Source organism: Erinaceus europaeus, chromosome 14 (genome assembly GCF_950295315.1).
Source record: "Erinaceus europaeus chromosome 14, mEriEur2.1, whole genome shotgun sequence".
Classification (NCBI taxonomy): domain Eukaryota; kingdom Metazoa; phylum Chordata; class Mammalia; order Eulipotyphla; family Erinaceidae; genus Erinaceus; species Erinaceus europaeus.
The window spans coordinates 62,732,246-62,756,177 of NC_080175.1; the positions used below are offsets into that span (position 1 = coordinate 62,732,246).

At 37.2% G+C, this 23,932-nt stretch overlaps 1 protein-coding gene across 1 annotated transcript in view; it reads left to right on the forward strand.

Moving 5' to 3' along the window:
* NCAM2 (neural cell adhesion molecule 2) overlaps positions 1 to 23,932 on the forward strand; it is a 219,167-nt gene that overhangs the window by 124,049 nt on the left and 71,186 nt on the right. Inside the window, exon 12 of the mRNA XM_007521286.3 lies at positions 1,218 to 1,391. Coding sequence (XP_007521348.2) covers positions 1,218 to 1,391 — 174 coding nt within the window. The remainder of the gene's footprint in view (positions 1 to 1,217; positions 1,392 to 23,932) is intronic.

Sequence of the window (23,932 nt, forward strand, 5' to 3'; positions counted from 1 at the left end):
GATGCTTTGGAAAGATTGATTTTACATTTACATGCAACATGGATTGAAATCAGATGGATGGGATGTTCAATATTAAATGAAACAGAGAGCCACTAACAGCATTGAAAGGAATGGCCAAGAGACCTGGGTTTGGGAATTAACGGGGCGGGGGGGGGGGGGGGAGGCGGGAAGCAGTGGAAACAGGAAGGTAGGGAAGGACACAAGGATCATGATGAATAGATCTGTGAGACTATTACATTTAGAAGAGAGAAACTTGAGGATGAATGTGACCATAAAAATTGATTTTTCTACTGAAAAATCATGCCAGGTTCCATAGCTTAGTATATTGAATGCACATTTATGGACATGAGAGCTGTGCTCTATGTATATGTCATATGGTCAAAGGTAGCAGATTTTACAAAAGAAATCACATCTCTCCCACATTCCACAGATGTCAGTAACTGTCTTTTTACAATGCATCCTCAAAATCAAGATTGTAAATACTGTGATGCCTACATAGACCTTACAGATTAAAGATTTACCTAGTATAGGATAATGGAATAATAACAGTCAATTTGTGTGTACGCTTTTCCCCCTGTCCTTTGCAAATTTTAGTAAAAATAAAGCAACAAAGTGAAAAGAAGTTACAGTTATAAGCCATGAGTTAAAGAAACATGAAATCTATGATTATGCTTATATATGATAAATTAAGTATCCTGATGTTTTTAAAATGTTATTTCCAGTTAAAATTAATAGTAATGTGACTTTCAGATATGTTAATTATCTGGACATTTATTTCCAAAACCTAGAGTCAAAACAGTGAAATTTACAGGAACACCAAATAGTTTGTAGTTGCTAATTAGAGTTAAATGTGTACTGTTGTATGTTCCAAAGTCACTATATGCTTTTTTTCACCTGTACTTCACCTCTCTCTCTCACACACACACACATATATATACACAGGTGTATTCCTCAAATACAAATAAGATACTCATCTCGAAAACAATCCTCTCAGTCAATGAAATTTGATATTGAATATTTATTACCTATTGTAATAAACTTTGACTGGGTATACTTTCTTTAGTTTGAGGAGTTGCTTACCAGTGTATGCAAACTTTGTAAGTCAAATATTTCATGTGATATTGGCAACACTGTTTCTTAGCCCTAATTTCCATTATACCAGAAGTCTTAATAACAATCTACATTATCTGGGTTATGTATTCTTTGTTCTTTTATAGATGTGCCATCCAGTCCATATGGATTGAAGATTATAGAGCTGTCACAGACCACAGCCAAGGTTTCTTTCAATAAGCCTGACTCCCATGGAGGAGTGCCTATTCATCACTATCAAGTGGATGTCAAAGAAGTGGCATCAGAAACCTGGAAAATAGTACGCTCCCATGGAGTTCAAAGTAAGTCAGTGACTTCAAAGCAAATTGATTAATTCAAGATGAAATTCAATATACTTGCGTGATTAGCTCTTTATTTTCCTTCCACATTTTCTTTTAATGAGGAGAGTTGAGAAGATATTTCCACTGCCCTCTTCCTCCTGAGAACAGCTTTAATAAGGAGTAGAAAAGTTTCTGTCTTTAAAAAAGATGGGAAAGTTTATAACACAATCACTAAAATTCACAAAGCAGTGAAATATATTTTAAAATGCAACTGGTGGCGTTGAGTATGAAGAATTAATGACAGTGAACAAGCAAAACCAAACCAAACTCAAAGAGAACAGACCAGTAATTACTGCAAATAAAGAGAATGAGGAGGGAGGTAAAATAAGGTAAGAGAAATCAGTAAAAGAGCCAGTAGGTGTGGTGGTGGAGTGGAACCTAGCTTTTAATAGTGATCAAGTTGCTTTATATTCAGCTGTACCCATGAAACTAGTCTATAGCTTAATACTGTAGACTAATATTATTTCATTAAAGATAACAATAGAACAGCCAAATAGCAGGTGTGCTAGTGCTAAAAAAAATGACCATAGACAATGCTGATATGGTGGATACAGTGGTTGAATACTCTGACATGTGTTTTAATTAACTCATCCTTAGTAGCTCTTCTGTAAGTAGGTGTGAAAGTCATACTGTGAAATGTAGATATCTTGAACTTTAGGATGTAGCTTAGTGCTAGAATATATCTTCGGTTGTTGGAAAAGGCACAGCATATTTTTTCTATGTTTTTTTGATGCAAAAAAAATGCATCATGACTTTTCCAACAACCCATATTTTATACATAGGAGAATCTGGGTTTGATCTCTGCTATCTTGTTGATAGAAACTGTTACACTGTATATTCAATCCCTGAGTCTCCACCTGCAAGTGATAACGTGGTGCTGCAGATGTCTCCTTATTTCTCTCTTTGCCTCTCCCTTCCCTTTCAATTTCTTTCTATCTTTATCCAAAAAATAAAGTTAAACTAAAAAAACAGAAAACCTAAAACTCGCCTGGATAGTGTGCCTGTCTGATCTGTAATGAGTGACCCAAGTTCAAACTCAACCCCTCCCTCACTGAAGGAAGCCTTAGTGCTATAGATTTTGTTCTCATATGATCTGTTTTTCTCAGTGTAAGAAAAATAACTAAAGTAAGAAATAATAATTCATTTCTAGAGGTAGGCTCTGTTTGTGGGGACATGAAATACAGTGATAGGTCCAAAAGAGCAGCCAAAAAATAATGAAGGGATTTTTATTCCATAGTACATTTTCTCTGCTGACTCTCATTTGATCCTAACAAATATGTTGTAAAGATTCTGCAAAAGGTATGAACTTTCTTGAAAAGAAACTAAAGTATTAATGCATAGCAGAGACTGAAATCACAAAATCATGTTAGCTCAATCTGAATTTATTGATAGTTTATCAGTATTTGATGGAAGAGTCAGAAAAATTACTGTAAGTGATCAGCCATTTATCATATGATTCAGATCCAGTCAACTCTTCTAATTAATATTAATATTAAAATTTTTTTGATATTTCATGTTCATGTTACATAGCTCAGGGAAAAAATTGTAAACATAGTGACAGGAAGTCATCAAATTTTTCAACATCTCTGGCAAATAATTATCCTAAATGTAAAAGTACTTTTAAGAAAGAGAAAACAGGCACAGGTAAGAGGCAGAGACATACCAACAGAATGGATTAATTTTAATAAATCTCAAAGTTCATACTCAAGGCCATTAACGAAGAAAAGATATTTATTTTGAACACTATAGAAAATAGATCTGACAGAATAGTGCCACAGCACCCAACATTTCTGAAGAATAATTATAAATATTCCAAAGTCTCTTTACAAAAGAAACACCAACAGTGACAATAAACACATATACATAAGTGTGTGTGTGTGTGTGTGTGTGTACACAATAGGAAGTGGATTATCACTGTTATCTTCATTCTTAAACAATTCAATTTATGGAACTTAAGATTTTTGACAACTTTCTATCTTAAGAACATGTATTTTTTAGTGAATTAGTGCTTTTTTCTTTAAACATGACAATTCAACATTACTCATATTTTCTCATCAAACTTACATACTTGAATTACTGCTCAAATTACTCTTTTACCTTGTCCAACAAAGTGCTCTCATTAAAAAAAAAAAAATCACTCATGTTTAGGAGTACTCTCATATTAATAATCTCTCTTTACTCAGAATAAGAGATCTGCTCATAACAGCATATTTCTTTTTTTTTTTTTTTTCCTCCAGGGTTATTGCTGGGCTCGGTGCCTGCACCATGAATCCACCGCTCCTGGAGGCCATTTTTCCCCCTTTTGTTGCCCTTGTTGTTGTCGCCTCATTGTGGTTATTATTATTGCCATTGTTGATGTTGTTCGTTGTTGGATAGGACAGAGAGAAATGGAGAGAGGAGGGGAAGACAGAGAGGGGGAGAGAAAGATAGACACCTGCAGACTTGCTTCACTGCCTGTGAAGCCACTCTCCTGCAAGTGGGGAGCCGGGGCCTCGAACCGGGATCCTTACGCCGGTCCTTGCCCTTTGTGCCATATGCGCTTAACCCACTGCGCCACCGCCTGACCCCCTATAACAGCATATTTCTAAATCACATAATATACCATATTGCCTTTCTTATAATTGTTTCATTTCCTCTTCTGATTACAATCCATGAGTGGCCCTAGTATGTCTTGTTCAGGTTGAAATTTATCCCAGAATCTGTGAAAGTAGAATGGAAAGAATTAATATTTTCTAGAACCTAATGATCGGGTGGGTCTTCACAAGGTGGGTTCACTGGTTCCACCTACCCTCTTTCAACTCCTATCCTTCTACAAAAGCAGGTTTTAAACTGACTTTGAAGGTGCTTCCTGGAAGAAAAGGAAAAAGCAGAACTGAACAAATAAGAGTAATTGATCTGTGACACAGGCTCTACCAAGTCTCAGGAAACTATGTACAAGGTTCTTCAGAGAATATGCTCCATTCATCTTTCACAATCCACTTTGGATTAGTGTCTTGGACAGGATGGGCAGGTCAAGTTACACAGCCATATAGTCTGATCATGATCATCTGTTCTCAGGGATTTGTCAGGAGTTATTGTTTTAAGGTCTACATTTCAGCACTGTATGTGTTATTTTGCAAATAATCCAGTACCTTCTACTGTAATTCTCCCACTGGGGATTATCATCAACTCTATAGAAAATGTCATCCTACTTGACTTAGCACATTAAGGTTTTTTTTTTTCTATACCATTTTTTTGAGGTTACTGATGCTTCATTTATACTATACAGGCTTTCTCATAGCTTTGTTCATTGAATTGGTTCAGAATAATCTAAATTTCAAGCTCTGCTGATCTTATTTATTGGAAACTATACCAGGAATGAGTTTGGGGTAAATTCTTTTCCAGGAGATATGTTTTTGCTTCTGGTAGTTGCCCTAGAGTATTAAAAAAACGGAGCACGGATATCACTAAAGTAAATTTTATTTCACTTGGAATGTTTTGTTCTATGATATTAGATTTAGAGTCAGTAATTTTTCAATAAATTTTAATCCAGTACCTCTGCCAAACTGAAGTTTGGTTCATGGCCAAAGTAAATTTTAATTGTCATAATGCACGTAGCTGGATGAATATATATGTGCATGTATGTTTTGTAGCATATGCTTTGACTTCTTTCCATTATCCATTTTTAAATAGTGTGTGTAATTTGTAGGTATCCTTCAAAGACCTGATTTTCTGACTGCCTGTGCAATCCTAATGCTGAAAAGATGAAATCATATTTGTAAAGCACATATATTTCTGCATAGTGATGAATTGCTTGTCTTTTCCCTTTATTTTATAGCTTATGCTATTCATTCACTTTAAAACTTAAGCGACCATTGTGAATGTAGTTATGCATATTATCTTTCAGGAATTTGTGAAAGATAGATTTTTAGTTTTATTTATGCAAATGTAGGTGCATAGAGTACTGAACATTTAAGCTACCTTTATTTTTGGCACACCAAGTGGATTTACTTATTTACTAATTTACATGAGCTTAGTTGATTTTTGTTGTACTTTTTATTCATAAATATCTATAATTTATTATATATCACTCACATATCTACTTCTAATTATTAATAGAACCATCTAGAAATACTGGCTTTTACATGATTACAATTTTATTTAGCCAAAAATATAGCATACTTTTTCCGTTAGTAGACTGGTTTTGAAATAACTCTGATTTCAATGCATTTCCCCTGTTCACTCTTCATCTGCTTCTCAATTTAAGATAAAATGGAGACCTGGATCTATTATTGTATTCAAGATTTAGTGAACAGTTATTGATTATTCCAGTCATTGATGTGACATAAAACTAATTTAAAAATTTTTGAACATTGTAAAACAAGTCAGATGTCAAAAAGTTGAACTATTTGAATATAAAAAGTGAGTCATTCTGACACTTAATTTTGAATGAAAATCATGTACCGCAGATGTAGCAAGACTTTTGTGCTTCAGAGGGCTACAGGGTATATTCATTAACATATCACTTAGCACTAGTATGTTCTATCCACTTCATTGGGCACAAATGAAGAGAAAATAATCTTGAAAAAAACAACCACTTATTTGTCAGTCTTCAATATTAAAATGAAAATTTAATATTTGAAAATACCAGTATTTTAACAGAGTATAAACAGTTATTCCACATAACTTATTGTGTTCTTTTTTTCACCAAATGGTTGTGTTGTGCTTTATTCAAATCTAAGGTTGAAGTAAAATTGCTCCTTGTTCTTGAAAATGCAGGTAATGATACCTGCCAGGAAGGTATCTCAAGTGGGAATGTGCTTGCTTTATCATGCACATTTCCCAGGTTAAAACCTAACCCCCATCACACTGGGGTGGGGAAGGGGGGAAGCTTTGGTGCTATAGCATCTGCCCCCATGCCTCCTACTTTTTAAAAAATTTCCTAATACCAATACCACTTTATTGAAGAAATATTGCTTTATAGGACTGTTATAACAAGGGCCCATTCTTGGCCCTCTGTGTCTTCCTAAGCTGCTGTGATAGACTACAGTTCATTGAGGATTCACCCAATATTGTCCTTGGCTTTGTTTCTTTTTTCTCCTTTTTTAATCATTTTATTGCGGGGCTCTTTACAGCACAATTGTTGACAATTTACCATTTCTCATGATAAGTATCTGTAAAGCTCATGTTCTATCAACTCAAGTCCTTTTCAGCCATCCCACTAAAGGACCCCAAATCCCCCAAGTCCCTTCCCTTCTCTTCCTTCCCCAGAGGCCTTTGCTTTGATGCAATACACCACGCCCATCTAAATTTTGCTTTGTGTTTTCCCTTTCTGTCCTTGTTTCTTAAATTAAATCCTACCTATGAGTGAGAATGCCTGTATTTACTCTTCTCTTTTTTTGGCTTGTCTCACTTAACATGATTACTTCAGATAAAACTTAGGTCTCATCTGTGAGTGTCATCATCCGGTATTTGACCTTTCCTTCTGGCTTTCACTCAACATGAGTCCATCTACTGCAATCCAAGTTGTAACAAAGGAGAATAAGTTATAACTTCTTATAGCCATAGAGTATTTCATGCATTTATGGCACAACTTTTTAACTACTCTTTCTATACTTTCATGGAAAACAGCTTGGAGTTACCTGAAGCCATAAAAATGAACCTGCCATATGCCCCAGCAATTCCTCTCCTAGGCATCTATCCAAAGAACACAAAGCCATCTGAAAAGATCTGTGCACACCCATGTTCATAGCTATGCTATCTACAAAAACCAACATTTGAAAGCAACATAAGTGTCTCTTCCTTTGTATCTGAAATTTTTGCCCACAGGAGTGAAACACTGGAAATGACTAAATAAATAAGTAAATATGGAACCTCTACTGGAAACTTATATTTCTGAATTCTTAGCATTGTCAGTAATCTAAGAATTCGGTAACTGACCACAACTTGAAAATAATCACACAGATCTCTTAAGTTTGTTCATTGCACCTTTCCACTGAAGCAGCACACAAGGCCAGAGAATCAAATTATTTGGAAAGGGAGAAACTTTATTTACACTGGCTGGCTTGGTGTTGGATCTCTCTGAGAAGAGCACCAGTCCTCAGCCTTTGTTCTCTATGGTATTTATACTTATAGGACAGGTATACAAGTTACTTGGCACAATTTCATTGGTGCATAGCAAGCAGGGAGTAAAGACACAGATTATTAGCAGTTGGTTCTTACAGTTACACATGTCTTCACATACCTTCCCAAATAAGGTGGTAACATTCTCTTACCTACATTTAGCCTGGCCTTTCTTTAGCTATTTCACTACTAATATTCAGTGTGACTTTACAGGATGCAATTGCACTAGGTATACTTTAATATACAGACAGCAATTTTAGTATTATAGTATTTAGTTTGTAAACAGTGTAAATAAGGTTTTGAAATGCTTCAATATTATTTATTTATTTATTTTATTTTATTTGTAAAAAGGAAACACTGACAAAACCATAGGATGAGGGGTACAACTCCACACAATTCCCACCACCAGAACGTCTTATCCCATCCCTTCCCTTGATAGCTTTCCTATTCTTTAACCCTGAGGGAGTATGGACCCAAGGTCATTGTGGGATGCCTATAGCCTTTTTATTCAAGTTTTTTTTTTAATTTAACTTATTTATAAAATCGAAAATATCGACAAAACCATAGAATAAGAGGGATTAAATTCCACACATTTCCTACCACCAGAGTTCCATATCACAACTCTCCACTGGAAGCTTTCCTATTCTTTAGCCATCTGGGAGCATGGACCCAGGATCATTATGGGATGCAGGAGGTGCAAGGCTTCTGTAAGTGCTTCTCCCCTGGACATGGGTGTTGGCAGGTCGATCCATACTCCCAGCAGATGAGATTTGAGGCCTCCATTTTGTAAAAAGGTACTAGGTCTATTTTAGGTATATTCCAAGGGGTCCATGACTTTTCTAATTTTTGCTTGAACCTGACAGCTAACATGAAGATGGGCCAAAGGTATTATCTGGGGAGATAATGTCAGGGTTGGAAGTAGAACTAGATAGTTGAATCAGGAAGAGAGTAGCTCCCAAGTATGGGAAAACTATATAAATGCCATTAACTGTAAACCTCATTGATTTGATCTGTAGCCTATATTCAGTGCAGCAACCTGTGTAACCTTTGTATCTCGCATTCTGTGGTCATAGCTAGGAATGTTCTGGGTTGCACCCATTGCCAGACCCATCTTCCTCAAGTGGTAGAGGATTTTGGTCCAACCTCCCTTCAGAGATTGGTGCAGTCCCTACCATTGTTGATCCACATTGAGGGCAAGGTCCTGTGGGGGCCTACATGGGGGGGTCCATTATGTTGTTCCTGATGGAGATGACCAGTGACAATGGAGACAGGGATATTTTAGAGGTCTAGGCCCATCATGTCTGTGTGGGAATCCCAGGATTGCTTGGCTAGGGCCCCGGGAGATGAGGTGACCTGGTAGTAAGCCAAAGAGCCATCATTAAAGTATATAAGTCTCTTGCCCTTATCCAGCTTTTGTAGTCCTTACTTTGACAAGGTTAGCCCTGGAGTGATTGAGGGAAGTGAAATAGGAAGTAGAAGAGGAGAGTATCTAGGTGTAAATTGAAACTATTTTATTGATAAGCCAGAGAGGAATAAACAGGTGGCAAGAGAGAGACCAGCACTCCTGCCTCACCAGTCATGAAGCGTCACTTCTGCAGGTGGGTACCAGGTGCCTGAACTTGGGTACTTGCACATGGTAACTTGTGCACTCAAGCAAGAGAACCATCAGTGGGGCCTCTTTATCCAAGTTTTAAATTTGATGCAAGATAATGTAAACACAAATCTATTTATATGGTAGAGAGTTTTTTTTTTTTTTTCTGGTTGGGCAATGGCACATCCAGTATGAAGTGTAAGGACCTATACAAGGACTGGGGTTCCAGTCCTGGCTCCCCACCTGCAGGGGGGGGATACTTCATGAGTGGTGTAGCAGGTCTGAAGGTGTCTCTCTATCTCTCTATCTCCCTTCCCTTCTTAATTGCTCTCTGCCCCGTCAGTAAAATGGAAAAAAATTAGCCCTCAGGAGCAGTGGATTCTTAGCACTGGCACTGAGCCCCAGCAATGATCCTGGAGAAGAAAAAATAATAATAATAATCCTTTTTTCATCTGAGATGGCTTTGAAGTGTGGTTATGCATTTACAAAATACTTACATGTTTCTGATAGGTCAACAGATTAACTAGAATAGCAGCACTAGTTGGAGTAGAGTGATGATTGGTAGAAAAAAAAATCAGCTGACATTAGGCGCAAATATGGAAGAGCACCACTAAATATGGCCAACATTTAAAAATCTCTTTCGTTTGCATTTAATCAAAATTGTGAAGACATTTGAAAGCCTTTGTTATATTATGTTAAACAGAATATCAGATATTCTATCACGCACTTAGGAATTTTTTTTCATGTATTAAACCATAAAAACTTTATATGTTACATTACTAAGATGTTGATTTGACTTATGGAAACTCAAGAGTTAATGAAACTGCCAAAAATTTCATAAAAGAGAGGAGGTAGCTCAAAGGAATTGTGCAACTCATTATCTCAGTGTTCAGTGACAATCTTCTTTAATCATGGCTAACATTGTAGTAAAATATTTCCTCGGACATCTGGTTCAACATAATGTGTCAGCGAGCTGCACATGCAGAGATTCATGCTTTACAATGTGTTAGCAGCTTGAAATTTTAATAATGATTTTTATGGAATATTTATAAAAAATAGAATATTACTCCTTTTATATCTCTTACAGTCCTCAAATGTTATTGTGCCATGCTATCCTCATCAAAACTGATGAATCCATCCTGGAATGTCACTGTGTCATTGGGTAATGACAAAAGAGCTCAGCTGGATAGTGTACCTACTGTGTCATGCAAATGCTGCAGGATGGGCCTGGTCCCCCACCTGAATGGATGGGAGCTTCAGTCCTGCATTGATTTTTACCTTTTTTTTTCTCTGTGTTTCTGTCTGGGGAAAAAAAAAAGGTCTGCTATTGCAACACCTCCTTTAACAATTTTGTGATGTGGATATATGAAATTAATTTATCCTACATTGTTCTGATAATTTTTATAGAAGTAATCTTATTTTGGAGCCACATTCCCTTGGTCTCTAACTTTAGATAAAAAAATATTATTAACTATTTTATTAGGGGGATTAATGGTTACAGTAAATGGAATAAAAGGGGTATAACTCCACAGAGTTCCCACCACCAGAACTCTTCCATATCTCATCCCCTCCCTTGATAGTTTTCCTATTCTTTGTCCCTCTGGGAGTATGGACCCAAGGTCATTATGGGGTGCAGAAGGTGGGAGGTCTGGCTTTTGTAATTGATTCCCCACTGAACATGGGCTTTGGCAGCTCGATCCATTCTATTTTTACTTGTTTAAACTTCCATACAATATTCCATAAGGGCTGTAAGAGTTTACACTTCCACCAGCGATGTAGCAGAATTTCCTTTTCTCTAAAACCTCTCCAACACTTGATGTAAATCATTTTCTCAGGTATGAGATGGTATCTCAGTGTAGTTTTAATTTGCATTAAATTGAAGTGAAGTGAAGCATTTCTTCATGTGTCTGTGGGCCATCTGTATGTCTTCTTAGGAAACTGTGTTTAGTTCATTGGTCCACTTTTTCATTGGAATATTTTTGCTTCTTCTGTAGATCTGTACCAATTGTTTATAGATGTTTGATGTCAGTTGCTTTTCTGATATGTGATGTGCAAATATCTTCTACCATTTACTGGGTTGCCTTCTTATCCTTGTGTGGTGTGCTTTTGGTGTGTAGAAGCTTTTTAGTTTCATGAAATCTCATTTATTTACTCTTGTTTTCATGCCCCATTCACATGGTCAAAATACAGTTTTGATGTGAAGGCTCTGCAATGTTTCCCTGAAAATTTCTTCTATAAATTTTAGAGTTTCTAATATGTCTTTAATTCATTTTGATTTGACCTTGGTGTATGGTTTTAGGTGGTGGTCTAGTTTCACTTTTCTACATGTGGCTGTCCAGTTTTCCCAGAGCTATCTGTTGAAGAGACTTTATTCCTATTGAATGATTTTGGCCCCCTTTGACATATATTGAGTGGTTGTATATCTGTGGATTCATTTCTGGGCTTTAGATTTTTCTCTATTTAGCCCACTGTCCATTTTTATTTCAGTATCATTCTCGTTTGATTTTTGATTCTCTGTAATAAAATCTGAAGTTGTAGAATGTGATACCTCCATATTTTTCTTTTTTTTTCCTCAGAAGTTCTTTGGCAATTTGTGGCATTTTGTGGTCCCACAAATATTTTGTACAAGTTATTCAATTGCTTGAAAAAATGCCATTGAAATTTTGATAGGGGTTGCATTGAAATTGTAGACTGCTTTTGTTAGAATGACTATGTTAATAATGTTTATTCTTCCAATCCAGGAACAAGAAATGTCCTTCCACTTCTGTGTGTAATCTATTTGTTTTTATTTATTTATTTATTTTTTATTTTAGCAATGTCCTATACTTTTTTGTAAAGATCCATCACTTACTTTGAAAGATTCACCCCAGGGTATTTTATCTTTTCACATTCAATTGTAAATAGGATTGAGTCATTTATTTTCCTTTCCTCTGACTTCTTGTATATATACAGAAATGCCACAGATTTCTATGTATTGATTTAGTATACTGCTACTTTACTGAATTTATTACTTCTAGTAGTTTTTTGGTGGAGTTTGTGGGGTTCTCTAGGTATGTAAGTCTTCAACTTTCTCTCATTGAGAATGATGTTAGCTGTGGGTTTGTCGTAAAAGGTCTGTATTATGTTGAGGAAGGCCCTTCTATTCCCACTTTCTGGAGGCTCTCCACGACCTGAATAAGCTGGCTTATGTGGTCTCTTACCTCAATCTGAAATGCATTCAAAATGTCCTTTAGGCTCTGCAGTTCTGACTGGAGTATTTTTTCTTTGTTCCTTTGTTTTTTTCTGTACTTTGTAGGTTTTTTTTTTTTTTTTGGAAAAATAACTCAGTTCTTGAATCCTAAATTTAATTTCTTGAATTGATTTCATAGTGAGTTTTCCAAATTCGATCATTGGTTTTATAGATCTGTATCTATCAGGTCATTTGCCATTTTGTCCTTGCCGTCTATGTATTTCTCGGTGATTTCCATTGTTGTGCACTGTAGCTAAGGTGTTCTATTTCCCAGTTTATACATCTTGGTGGAGCAGTGAAGATGACATCTTGTTTCATCAGGGTGGTTTAGTGTCTCTGATGTCTTTGGAGTCTTCTTGTTGTTCTTCTAGCTTCTGAGGGTGTGGGGGTGTTACAGCGTTGAAGAATTCCTTTCTCATAGTGTTCAAAGAAAAAGCAAGATTTATGTCCCCCAAATTTTCTTGGCTTCCTCCCTTGGACTATGTGCTCTGTTTTCTAAATACCAAAATGGCACCTGCTGCTACTGAGCACAGCTTCGTAAATGTTGAGACCTTTCCCCTCATTTCTTACCTGCCTTGGCTGTATCTACTTGTGACTAAGTGAGCTACTTCAGAAGTCACAGTTGTGGGAGAGGAAAGATTATTTTTTTTTATCCTTAGTCTCTTAGTTTCTTAGTGTCTTTGATTTCAATATAGGGCCTCCCTGTTGTTTTTCAGCCTCTGCAGAGTAGTGACAACATTAGAAACTTAGAAGTCACAGTTGTAAATTAACGAGGTTTTAGTGTTTTCTTGTTGTTGTTGTTTTTTAACAGTTGTTGTTGCTTTAACTCAGACCTGGAAGTGGTGCACCTCAGCTGTTAATCTCCTTTTTAGTACCAACTGTCCCTAGCTTTTTAGTACTGGGAATCTCTCCCTCGGCCTTTTTCTGGCCATGAGCCAAACCTGTCTGGATTCACTTGGTACATTTCTGAAGAAATCTTGGTGATATTTTGTTGAGTTTTCAGGTGATTCTTACTGTTTTTGTAGTTGACCAGGGAGAGCAAAATGAGTCTATTACTCCATATCCATGCCTCCAGAAGTTCCCCAAAACATCCTAATATGTGTATTAATGTACAGTATACTCTTATACCAGAGGCACCAGAGATTCCCTTTTTCAATCCCCAGCACCATTGTAAGCCAGAGTTGGGCAGTGCTCTCAGTAAAATAAATCAATCAATAAATCTAAAGATGTGAATTATTTTAATAACTAAGCATATTAAATTTTATACACCTAAGGTTTTGAAAATATTTTTCCAAATTTGACTATTATAACCATTATTTTATTATTAAATTATTAAAAACAGCTCTCTATTATAAAATATTCTTAAAATTTAAGGAGAAATATGTTAGTCTTATTTCATATATTAAGTGACTATAGATAATTTTTATATGTGTATCTATCTACTTCAATAAAGAAAGATATAGAGAGAAACCAGAGCAGAGGCTTCTCTGCTCTCGCTGTGGTGTTGTGGATTGAACCTGGGACCTCACAGTCTCAGGCATGAAAGTCTGTATCTTTGGGTTGGTGGCTCTAGATTCTTTCAGTTGAACAATTTGAATGATTTCATCCTTTAAAGGAAGGTGACTACTCGTGGTTAGCATGATGGGAAATTGTTTTAGAAACTACCACCAATCTGATTCTTATATCTTTTTCATTGTCATATCAAATCAACCAGTATTTGAAAAAATAAATTAGCAACTCTGAGGCTAAAATGATGATGTTATTTGATCATCAAGATACTACAGAAAATCTGTTTCATAAAAGCTTTTTTGAGGGGAGCCAGGCGGTTTGCATCTAAAAAGATGCAAACAATACACTTTCATGTAATAGGATCTTAATGCACAATTTAATTTGCACACAAATATAAATACAAATTTGAAAACTAAATGAAAATGTAGTCAAACTGAGTCTATTAAATAGTCTTCTTAAACTTCTTATGAAACTTTGCATTGATAATGAAATTATTTTCCAGCCATTTGTATGTATGTATTAAATATATAACTGCAGCTTATTCAATTTAAGTATCGGAGGACCGGGGAGACAATAGAAGAATCATGCACTAGATATTCACGCCTGAGTCTCAGAGGTCACAGATTCAATTCCCACTCAACTAGAACTGGGTAGTAATTAGGTTTCGCTCTATCTCTTAGTGAGTTAAATAAAGTAGCAGTATGTTCTCTAATAACTGGGTAAAATATTGTCTTCTCTCTTTATTTAAGACTCTTGCAAAAGAGAGTCAGCTAATTCTCATTTTATAAAAAAATGACATTATTTCAATTTTATTTAATTGTTGAGGCAGCAAAAACTGAGCTTAAGTAAAATTGTAGGTGTGTCATTATATTTTCACATCTAAGTGAGGGGATTAATAGCAAATAGGACTTTGAGCAATCTGTTCTACCTTACTTAAACTTTGTGGCTGCTTGTAGATGCCTGGCAAGCTTCAAACTTCTTGATAGCCTGACTCATTCCCTTTTAGATGGAAAGTGGCAGTATCTATCAGGGGAATCTGTATCTTCTTACACTGATTGGCAGGGGATCTCCCTCCTGCCATGGAGAAAAAGAATTTTAATTGAGTGAAGAATAGAGCAGAACCAGTTTTAATCTCACATTAGAACTTTGCTTAGCCTAATTAGTTGACAAGTATATAATTAATTTTGCTCCAAGGGTCATAGATATTCTGTAGTCTCTGTTTCTCTTGACAGATTAAAAGAGAGGGTTTAAAATACATTACGCAAACAACCAAAACTTATTCCGTTGCGTTTATCTTAACAAAGTCTGATTCTCTCCTTTTTTAATGTGGTAATTGGAGATTAAAACTCCCTGAGCCCAGTGTTTTGTTTTCTTTATGACTTTTTTTTTTAAATATGTAGCACCAGGGAATAAACACAAGACCTCATACAGGCATTATATATCTATGAGTAGACTCTGCAGGGTAAATTCCTTCATTCTTTATTTAAAAAGGAGAAAGACAAAGAGAGGAGAGAGACAGTGCATCAATATTCCTCCATCTATGGCACTATCCTGTGGTGTTAGTATTCAATTATGGAGCTGCAATCACAGTAAGGTGCATGATCTGTTGGTGATGCTGATCCCAGTCCATTCTTTCATTATTTCATGAATGACAGAGAAAGAGAGAAAAAGTCTACTCCTTCTGTCTTTGTTGTTTTGGTATCAAACTTTATGCCTCAAGCATACAAGGCCTGTGTTCTACTACTGAGTCATCTACCTGTCCTGTTTCCACTCCCCCAGCCTCCCCCCACACACAGTTAATTCCTCTTCACCTCACCTCATTTTTTTTTTTTTTTTTTTTTTTTATTTATTTAAATTTTTAATTTAAGAAAGGATTAGTGAACAAAGGCATAAGGTAGGAGGGGTACAACTCCACACAATTCCCACCACCCAATCCCCATAACCCACCCTCTCCCATGATAGCCTTCCCATTCTCTAGCCCTCTGGGAGCATGGACCCAGGGTCGTTGAGGGTTGCAGAAGGTAGAAGGTCTGGCTTCTGTAATTGCTTCCCTGCTGAACATGGGTGTTGACTGGTCGGTCCATACTCCCAGTCTGCCTCTCTCTTTCCCTAGTCAGGTGTGTCTCTGGGGAAGCTGAGCTCCAGGACACATTGGTGGGGTCCTCAATCCAGGGAAGCCTAGCCAGCATCCTGGTGGCATCTGGAACCTGGTGATTGAAAAGAGAGTTAACATACAAAGCCAATCAATTTGTTGAGCAAACATGGATCCCAAGATTGGAATAGTGGAGAGGAAGTGTTGGGGAGGTACTCACTGCAAACTCTAGTGTACTTCTGCTTTCAGGTATATATTTTGCAGTAGTTTATGGATACGTGTGCACATACGCTCTCTCTCACAGAAACTGGTATATGTCTAGGTTATGGGACTTTGTTAGAAAGTGAACTACCTGAGATGAAATTAGAGTGTACTATAAAAGGAAAGGTCTCACCCGAGTAATGAAGCTGAAGGGTTGTCACTCCACACGTGAAGTCTCTGGATACACTCTGAGGTGAAGCATGTTGAGATGGCAATCGTTGCTTTGGTTAGGTTGTGATCGGCGGATGCAATATTATTTGGTATGGAATGGGAGAAGCATACGGGAAAGTGAGCCCTATCCAAGGGTGCCAGGACTGGGGGAAGTAGGGGCTCTATAGTGAAGATGTGAGGTTCCTGCTGTCTTAGGGTTCAAAAAGACAATCAATAGTTAATATTACCCTCACATTATTTGTTAATTGGGTTAACTTTGAAAAGTCCCTTTGTTATGGTTTGCTGTACAGTACCCAGTATCTTGTATATAGCTGTGCTATTGGAAGCTTCTAATCTACTTGGTCTAGGCTTTTGAGAGAGTCCGCATATCAAATACGTAGCCTATCTATTAAAAAGATTCAGTTTGTCTTTTGAGAACCTTTGAGACATACAATTGATTTCCCCCTCTCATATTAATTAACTACTGATTTATATGACTACATTTTGCTAGGAGTGTACATAAACACCATTCCCATCACCAAAGGACCGTGACCCATCCCTCCCGCCCATTCCCACCCCCCACTGGCCCAGGAAGCTACATGTCTACTCCTCACCACTGGGTTTTTACTTTGGTGCCCTACTTACAATTTGATCAGGTCCTGCTTTTAGTTTCCCTTTCAAATCTTCTAAGTCAGCTTCTGTTGATGAGTGGGATCATCCCATACTCATCTTTCACTTTCTGACTTAGTCCACTTAACATAATTCCTTCTAGCTCTGTCCAAGATGGGTCAGAGAAGGTGAGTTCATTGTTCTTGATAGCTGCATAGTATTCCATTGTGTATATATACCACAGCTTTCTCAGCCATTCATCTGTTGTTGGGCACCTGGGTTGCTTCCAGGTTTTAGCTATTATGAATTGTGCTGCTATGAACATAGGAGTACACACCTCTTTTTGGTTGGGTGTTATGGAGTCCTTGGGGTATAACCCCAGGAGAGGAATTATTGGGTCATATGGAAGGTCCATGTCTAGCCTTCTGAGGGTTTTCCAGACTGCTCTCCACAGAGGCTGTACCAATTTACATTCCCACCAGCAATGTAAAAGGGTTCCTCTGTCCCCACATCCTCTCCAGCATTTGTTGCTGCTGTCCTTTTTGATGTATGCCATTCTTACAGGAGTGAGGTGGTATCTTAGTGTTGTCTTAATTTGCATTTCTCTGACAATCAGTGACCTAGAGCAGTTTTTCATATGTTTGTTAGCCTTTTGGATCTCCTCTGTGGTGAGTGTTTTGTTCATTTCCTCTGCCCATTTTTGGATGGGGTCATTTGCTTTTTTGTGGCTAAGTTTGCTGAGCTCTTTATATATTTTGGTGATTAGTTTCTTGTCTGATGTCTGGCATGTAAAGATCTTCTCCCATTCTGTGAGGGGTCTCTCTGTTTGTTTAATAGTTTCTTTGGATGTGCAGAAGCTTTTCAATTTGATGTAGTCCCATTGGTTTGTTTCTGCTTTGGTCTTCCTTGCAATTGGGTTTGATTCATCGAAGATATCCTTGAGGTGTAGATGGGAAAGTGTTTTACCAATGTTTTCCTCTAAGTATTTGATTGTTTCTGGTCTGACATCTAGGTCTTTGATCCATTTGGAGTTGATTTTTGTTTCTGGTGAGATAAAGTAGTTCAATTTCATTCTTCTGCATGTTTCAACCCAGTTTTCCCAGCACCATTTATTGAAGAGAGCCTCCTTCTTCCATTTAATGCTTTGGGCCCCCTTATCAAAGATTAGATGCCCATAGGTGTTGGGATTTACTTCTGGGCTTTCAATTCTGTTCCACTGGTCTGTGTGCCTATTTTTGTTCCAGTACCATGCTGTTTTGATGATGATGGCTTTATAATATAGTTTAAGGTCTGGGAGTGTGATGCCTCCATTTCTGTTTCTTTTCCTCAAGATGGTTTTGGCAATTCTAGGTGTTTTCAGGTTCCAGATAAATGATTGTAGTGTTTGTTCTATTCTCTTAAAGAAGCTTGGTGGAACTTTGATGGGTATTGCATTAAATTTGTATATGGCTCTGGGGAGAATGTTCATTTTGATGATATTTATTCTTCCAATCCATGAGCATGGGATATCTTTCCATTTCTTGGTATCAGTTTCTATTTCCTTGAGTAGCGACTCATAGTTTTCAGCATACAAGTCTTTCACTTCTTTGGTCAACTTTATTCCTAGGTATTTGATTGATTTTGCTGAAACAGTGAATGGGAGTGATTTCTGGATGTCTTCTTCTTCAGATTTAGTGTTTGCATAAAGAAATGCCACTGATTTTTGTACATTGATTTTGTAGCCTGATACCTTGCTATATTGCCTAACAACTTCCAGTAATTTTCTACTGGATTCTTTAGGTCTTTCTATGTATACTATCATATCATCTGCAAATAGTGAGAGCTTGACTTCTTCCCTTCCAATCTGTATCCCTTTGATTTCTTTCTCTTGCCTGATTGCTATGGCAAGAACTTCCAATACTATGTTGAAGAGTAACGGTGACAGTGGGCAGCCCTGTCTAGTCCCTGATCTGAGGGGGAATGCTTTCAGCTTCTCTCCATTGAGTATGATGTTGGCTGTAGGTTTGCTATATATAGACTCCACTATCTTGAGGAATTTCCCATCTATTCCCATTTTTTGTAGAGTTTTGAGCATGAATGGGTGTTGGATTTTGTCAAAGGCTTTCTCTGCATCTATTGAGATAATCATGTGGTTTTTGGCTTTGCTTTTATTGATGTGATGAATGACATTGATTGATTTACGGATGTTGAACCAGCCTTGCATTCCTGGAATGAATCCCACTTGGTCATGATGAACAATCTTTTTGATGTGTTGCTGTATCCGGTTGGCCAAGATCTTGTTTAATATTTTGGCATCTATGTTCATCAGAGATATTGGTCTGTAGTTTTCCTTTTTTGTTCTGTCCCTATCAGCTTTTGGTATCAGGGTGATGTTGGCTTCATAAAAGGTGGAAGGGAGTATTCCTGTTTCTTCAATCTTATGGAATAGCTTAAGAAGTATGGGTATTAACTGTTTCCTGAAAGTTTTGTAGAATTCGTTTGTGAAGCCATCAGGTCCAGGACTTTTGTTGTTGGGGAGATTCTTAATAACGGTTTCAATTTCTTTGTCTGTGATTGGTGCATTTAGATTTTGTAGTTCTTCTTGGTTCAGTTTTGGAAGTGCATAGGTTTCTAGGAATTGTTCCATTTCTTCCAGATTCTCTAGCTTGGTGGCATATAGTTCTTTATAGAAGTTTCGCAGAATTCTCTGGATTTCTGTGGTGTCAGTTGTGATATCTCCTGTATCGTTGACAATTCTATTAATTTGAGTCTTCTCTCTTTTTTGTTTGGTGAGTCTGGCTAGGGGTTTGTCAATTTTGTTTAATCTTTCAAAGAACCAACATTTGGCTTCATTGATCTTTTGTATGGTTCTTTTATTTTCGATGTTGTTTATTTCTGCTCTAACTTTAGTGATTTCTGTCCTTCTGGTTGCTTTAGGGTTCCTTTGTTCCTCTTCCTCTAAGTCCTTGAGGTGTGTAGTAAGTTCGTTCATTTGGGCTTCTTCTTGGTGTTTAATATGTGATTGTATAGCTATAAGTTTCCCTCTCAGTACTGCTTTAGCTGTGTCCCAAATATTTTGATAGGTTGTGTCTTCATTTTCATTAGTTTCCAGGAACATTTGAATTTCCTGTTTGAGTGAGTGTCTGACCCAGTGGTTCTTAAGGAGCGTGTTGTTTAGTTTCCAAATTCTATGTCTTTTAATAATTTTCCGTTTGTTGTTAAAAGTTAGTTTTACTCCACTGTGGTCTGAGAAGATACTTGGGATGATTTCAATGCTCTTGAATTTATTGATGCTGTCTTTGTGGCCTAACATGTGGTCTATCCTTGAGTATGTGTTATGTGGATTTGAAAAGAAGGTGTATTCCAGTTTTTTGGGGTGGAGGAGTCTGAAAATGTCCAAGAGGTCTAGTCTGTCAATCTCTTCATTCAATTCTCTTATATCTTTATTGGTTCTCTTCTTTGTTGATCTGTCTAAGTGTGAGAGTGGGGTATTGAAGTCTCCCACTATTATTGTATTACTATTGATGTATTTTTGAAATTGTTTCAATAGGTGTTTAATGTATTTAGATGGTCCCTCGTTGGGTGCATAGATGTTAATAATTGTTAAGTCTTCTTGGCTGATTGATCCTCTTATCGTTATGTAATGTCCTTGCCTATCTTTTATTACTTTATTTAATTTAAAATCTATCGTGTCTGAGATGAGAATGGCTGTTCCTGCCCTTTTTTGTGGACCGTTAGCCTGTATGATAGTTTTCCATCCTTTCACTTTAAGTCTGTGTTTATCTTGTTGTGACAGATGTGATTCTTGCAAGCAGCATATGGTTGGGTTATGTTTTCTGATCCATCCCCCCACCCTGTGCCTTTTGATGGGTGAGTTTAAGCCATTGACATTTATTGATATTATGGATTTAATGTATTGTAGTGCCATTGTTCTAAGAAACAATTTGTTTGCTCTGATATATTACAAGTATTATAGTGATGTTCTTGTTTATAAGAGGTCTTTTAATACCTCTTTCAGGGCCGGCTTGGTGATAGTTGCCTCCTTTAACTGTTGTTTGTCTAAGAAGGTTTTGATCCCTCCATCTAGCTTGAATGAAAGTCTAGCAGGATATATAATCCTTGGTTGAAACCCTTTTTCATTCAGGGCTCGATAGATATCTTGCCACTCCCTTCTGGCTTTTAGAGTTTGAGTTGAAAAATCTGCAGAAAGTCTTATGGGTTTTCCCCTGTATGTGACTTTTTGTTTCTCTCTTGCAGCCTTTAGGATCCTTTCTTTATCCTTACTTCTTCTCATTGTGACTATGATGTGTCTTGGTGTTTTCAGGTCTGGGTTGATTCTGTTTGGTACTCTCTGGGCCTCTTGCACCTTGATATCCTTTCTGTTATTCAGGTCTGGGAAATTTTCTTGTATTATTTCCTCTAGGATGTTTGCTTCCCCTTCCTCTCTTTCTTCCTCTGGCAGGCCAATTATACGAATGTTACTTCTTTTGAGATCATCCCATATGTCTCTGTTGTTGTTTTCAGTGTCTCTCAATCTCTTTTTAAGCTCTTTCACCTCTTTCTTAGTTTTCTCTAACTCATCCTCTGTCTGACTAATTCTGTTTTCTGCTTCTGTTAGTCTGCTTTCCCTTGCCTCAGCTTCTTTCTTCATTACAGCTATTTCAGCTTTCAGTTCTCTAATTGTCTCAAGATAATCAGTATTTTCCTTGGTGGTCTCAACTGTTGTTTCCCTAATACTGCCATTTCTTTCCTCCAATGTTGTTTTCATTTCTGTGATTAATAAGTTTATTATTGCTTGCATACTTTTCTTATCTATGGTTACTTCTGACTGATTTGTGGTTTCTTCTGGGCTCTTGTCTTCATTCATTGGGGTAGCAGTTTTATTTGTTTTTAATCTACCCATTTTTTTTTTTTAATTTATGTGTTTCTCTCTTTTTTTTTTTTTTTAATGTTCTGTTGTTCCTCAGTTGTTGTGTTTTGAGCACAAGTAACACTGTACTAAATACCTTTATGACAATTGCACTCACCAACCTCCGGAATAACCGTAGCAACTGAAGTAAGTATTGAAGGAGTTTAATCGTTACCAGTTAGCCAAACAATTTCTCCAGTCCGTGAAAAAATAGTAACCAAATCCCAGTGAAGAAAGAGAAAAGGAAGAGAGGATAGCAAGAATAGACAGTTATGCAAATCTACTATCCAGTGTATATTCTAAGGGTAACAAGAGTGTAAAGGGAACTAGAGCAGAGATACACACATAGAGAGTCCACTCTGGGTCAGATTTCTTCCCCAAAGTAATTCAGAAATTCAGAAAGGCAAAGAAGAAAGAAGTGTATGACAAGATTAAAAAAAAAAAAAAAAAAAAAAAAAAAAAAAGAAAAAAAAAGAGAGAGATTGAGAGAGATAAGAGAGAGAAAAGGGAGAAGATAGGAAGAAGAGTTGTAATTAAAGAGCAGTGCGAGGAACTTCCCAAATGTGTATCAGTGAATTAAAAAAAAAAAAAAAAAAGGAAAAAGGAAAAAAAAAAAAAAAAAAAAAAAAAAAAAAAAAAAACCCTGTTTGGTGGTATGGGGTATCCTGCTAGTAGCTGGTCCCAGGCACTGCTTATGGGGGGAGGGGGGGCGGCGGGAAGGATGTATGCTTGAAAATTAAAAGGAAGAAAAAAGAATTTTTTCCCCTACTCTAATTCTTAACCCAAATTAAGTTATAGAAACATCCTTGGTATGACCGTTATGGCCCCTTATTGGATGGCCTGCTAAAGGCAGAAAATCCTATTGTTTACACGAGATGTGTCCGGAGCTCAAAGGCTAACCGCTTCTGCTTCTCCGGGCGCCATCTTCCGGGAAACCCCGCCCTCCAGACTTTTTTAAAGGATTTCTCAAAAATGAACACTAGCTCCAAGTCCTTTGATCCAATGAGAGCTATACTCAAGAAGTCTTTGGATCCACCCTCAGGGTCGCGGTGGACCCTGACAACTCCCAAGAGGCAGCCCCCGAGCTAAAGTGCTCTCTCCGGGTCCTCTGCCCGCCGCGCTCTGCAACCGGCGGAGGAGCCGCCTTCCCGGGCGGGCGGAGGACAATGCCCGGCGCACTTGCCTTGCCTGGCGCCGCCTGGGAATTCTGGAGCCCCGCTAGTCCGTGTCACCTTTGCTCTAATTGTTAACCCAAATTAAACTGTAATAACTTCTTTGGTGCCCTCCCCCTTATTGACTGGCCTGCTAAAGGCAGAAAATCCTACCTTTGCCGGCGATGCTATCAGAGCACTCGCTGTTAAGCGACTTCTCAGGCCGTCGCCATCTTACCTCTCCCTCATTTTTTTTTAACCAGAATTCTGCTTAGCTGTGCTTTATGGTGGTATAGGACTTTGAACCTGGAACTTTAGAGTCTCAAGCCTGAAAGTCTTTTGCATATCCCTTTTTCATTGTAACCTACCCTTTAATTCACCTTTGAAAGGGAAAACACGTCAATTTTTTTTTTCTTTCTGCTAATCTCATTTCACACTTATAAAAATGTGTTGAATAGTGTCTGTTTTCCCATGTCTTAAATGTCATTACTTTCATGCATTTCAACATGTTGCTACAGTTTTTAATTAATTGCTAACAATCACATATGAGAGTCATTGAATTTATATCAAACAGAAACATCAAATTCGAGTCAGACCAGGTTATTCATAGAACCTGTCTCTGTTGTCGTGACAAAGAAAAGTTTCTTAAGGTTTATAATTGTCACATGTATTTCACTGTGATTTCCAAATCTTTCTGACTGAAAAGTATAAAATTCTTTAATTTATGCCACTTGGCCTTAGAGAACATTTCCTAGTCTGTCATCAGGATCTACTTTCACAATTTTTGAGTTTCAATTTTGGTTGAATTATAGAAAAAGAGCCCATCCCACACCTCAGTTTGGGGTTTTATTGTTCTATTATATGGTCACATTTAGGCAAAAGAAGTCTCCATTAACTCACTTTAAAATTTGAAGTATGAC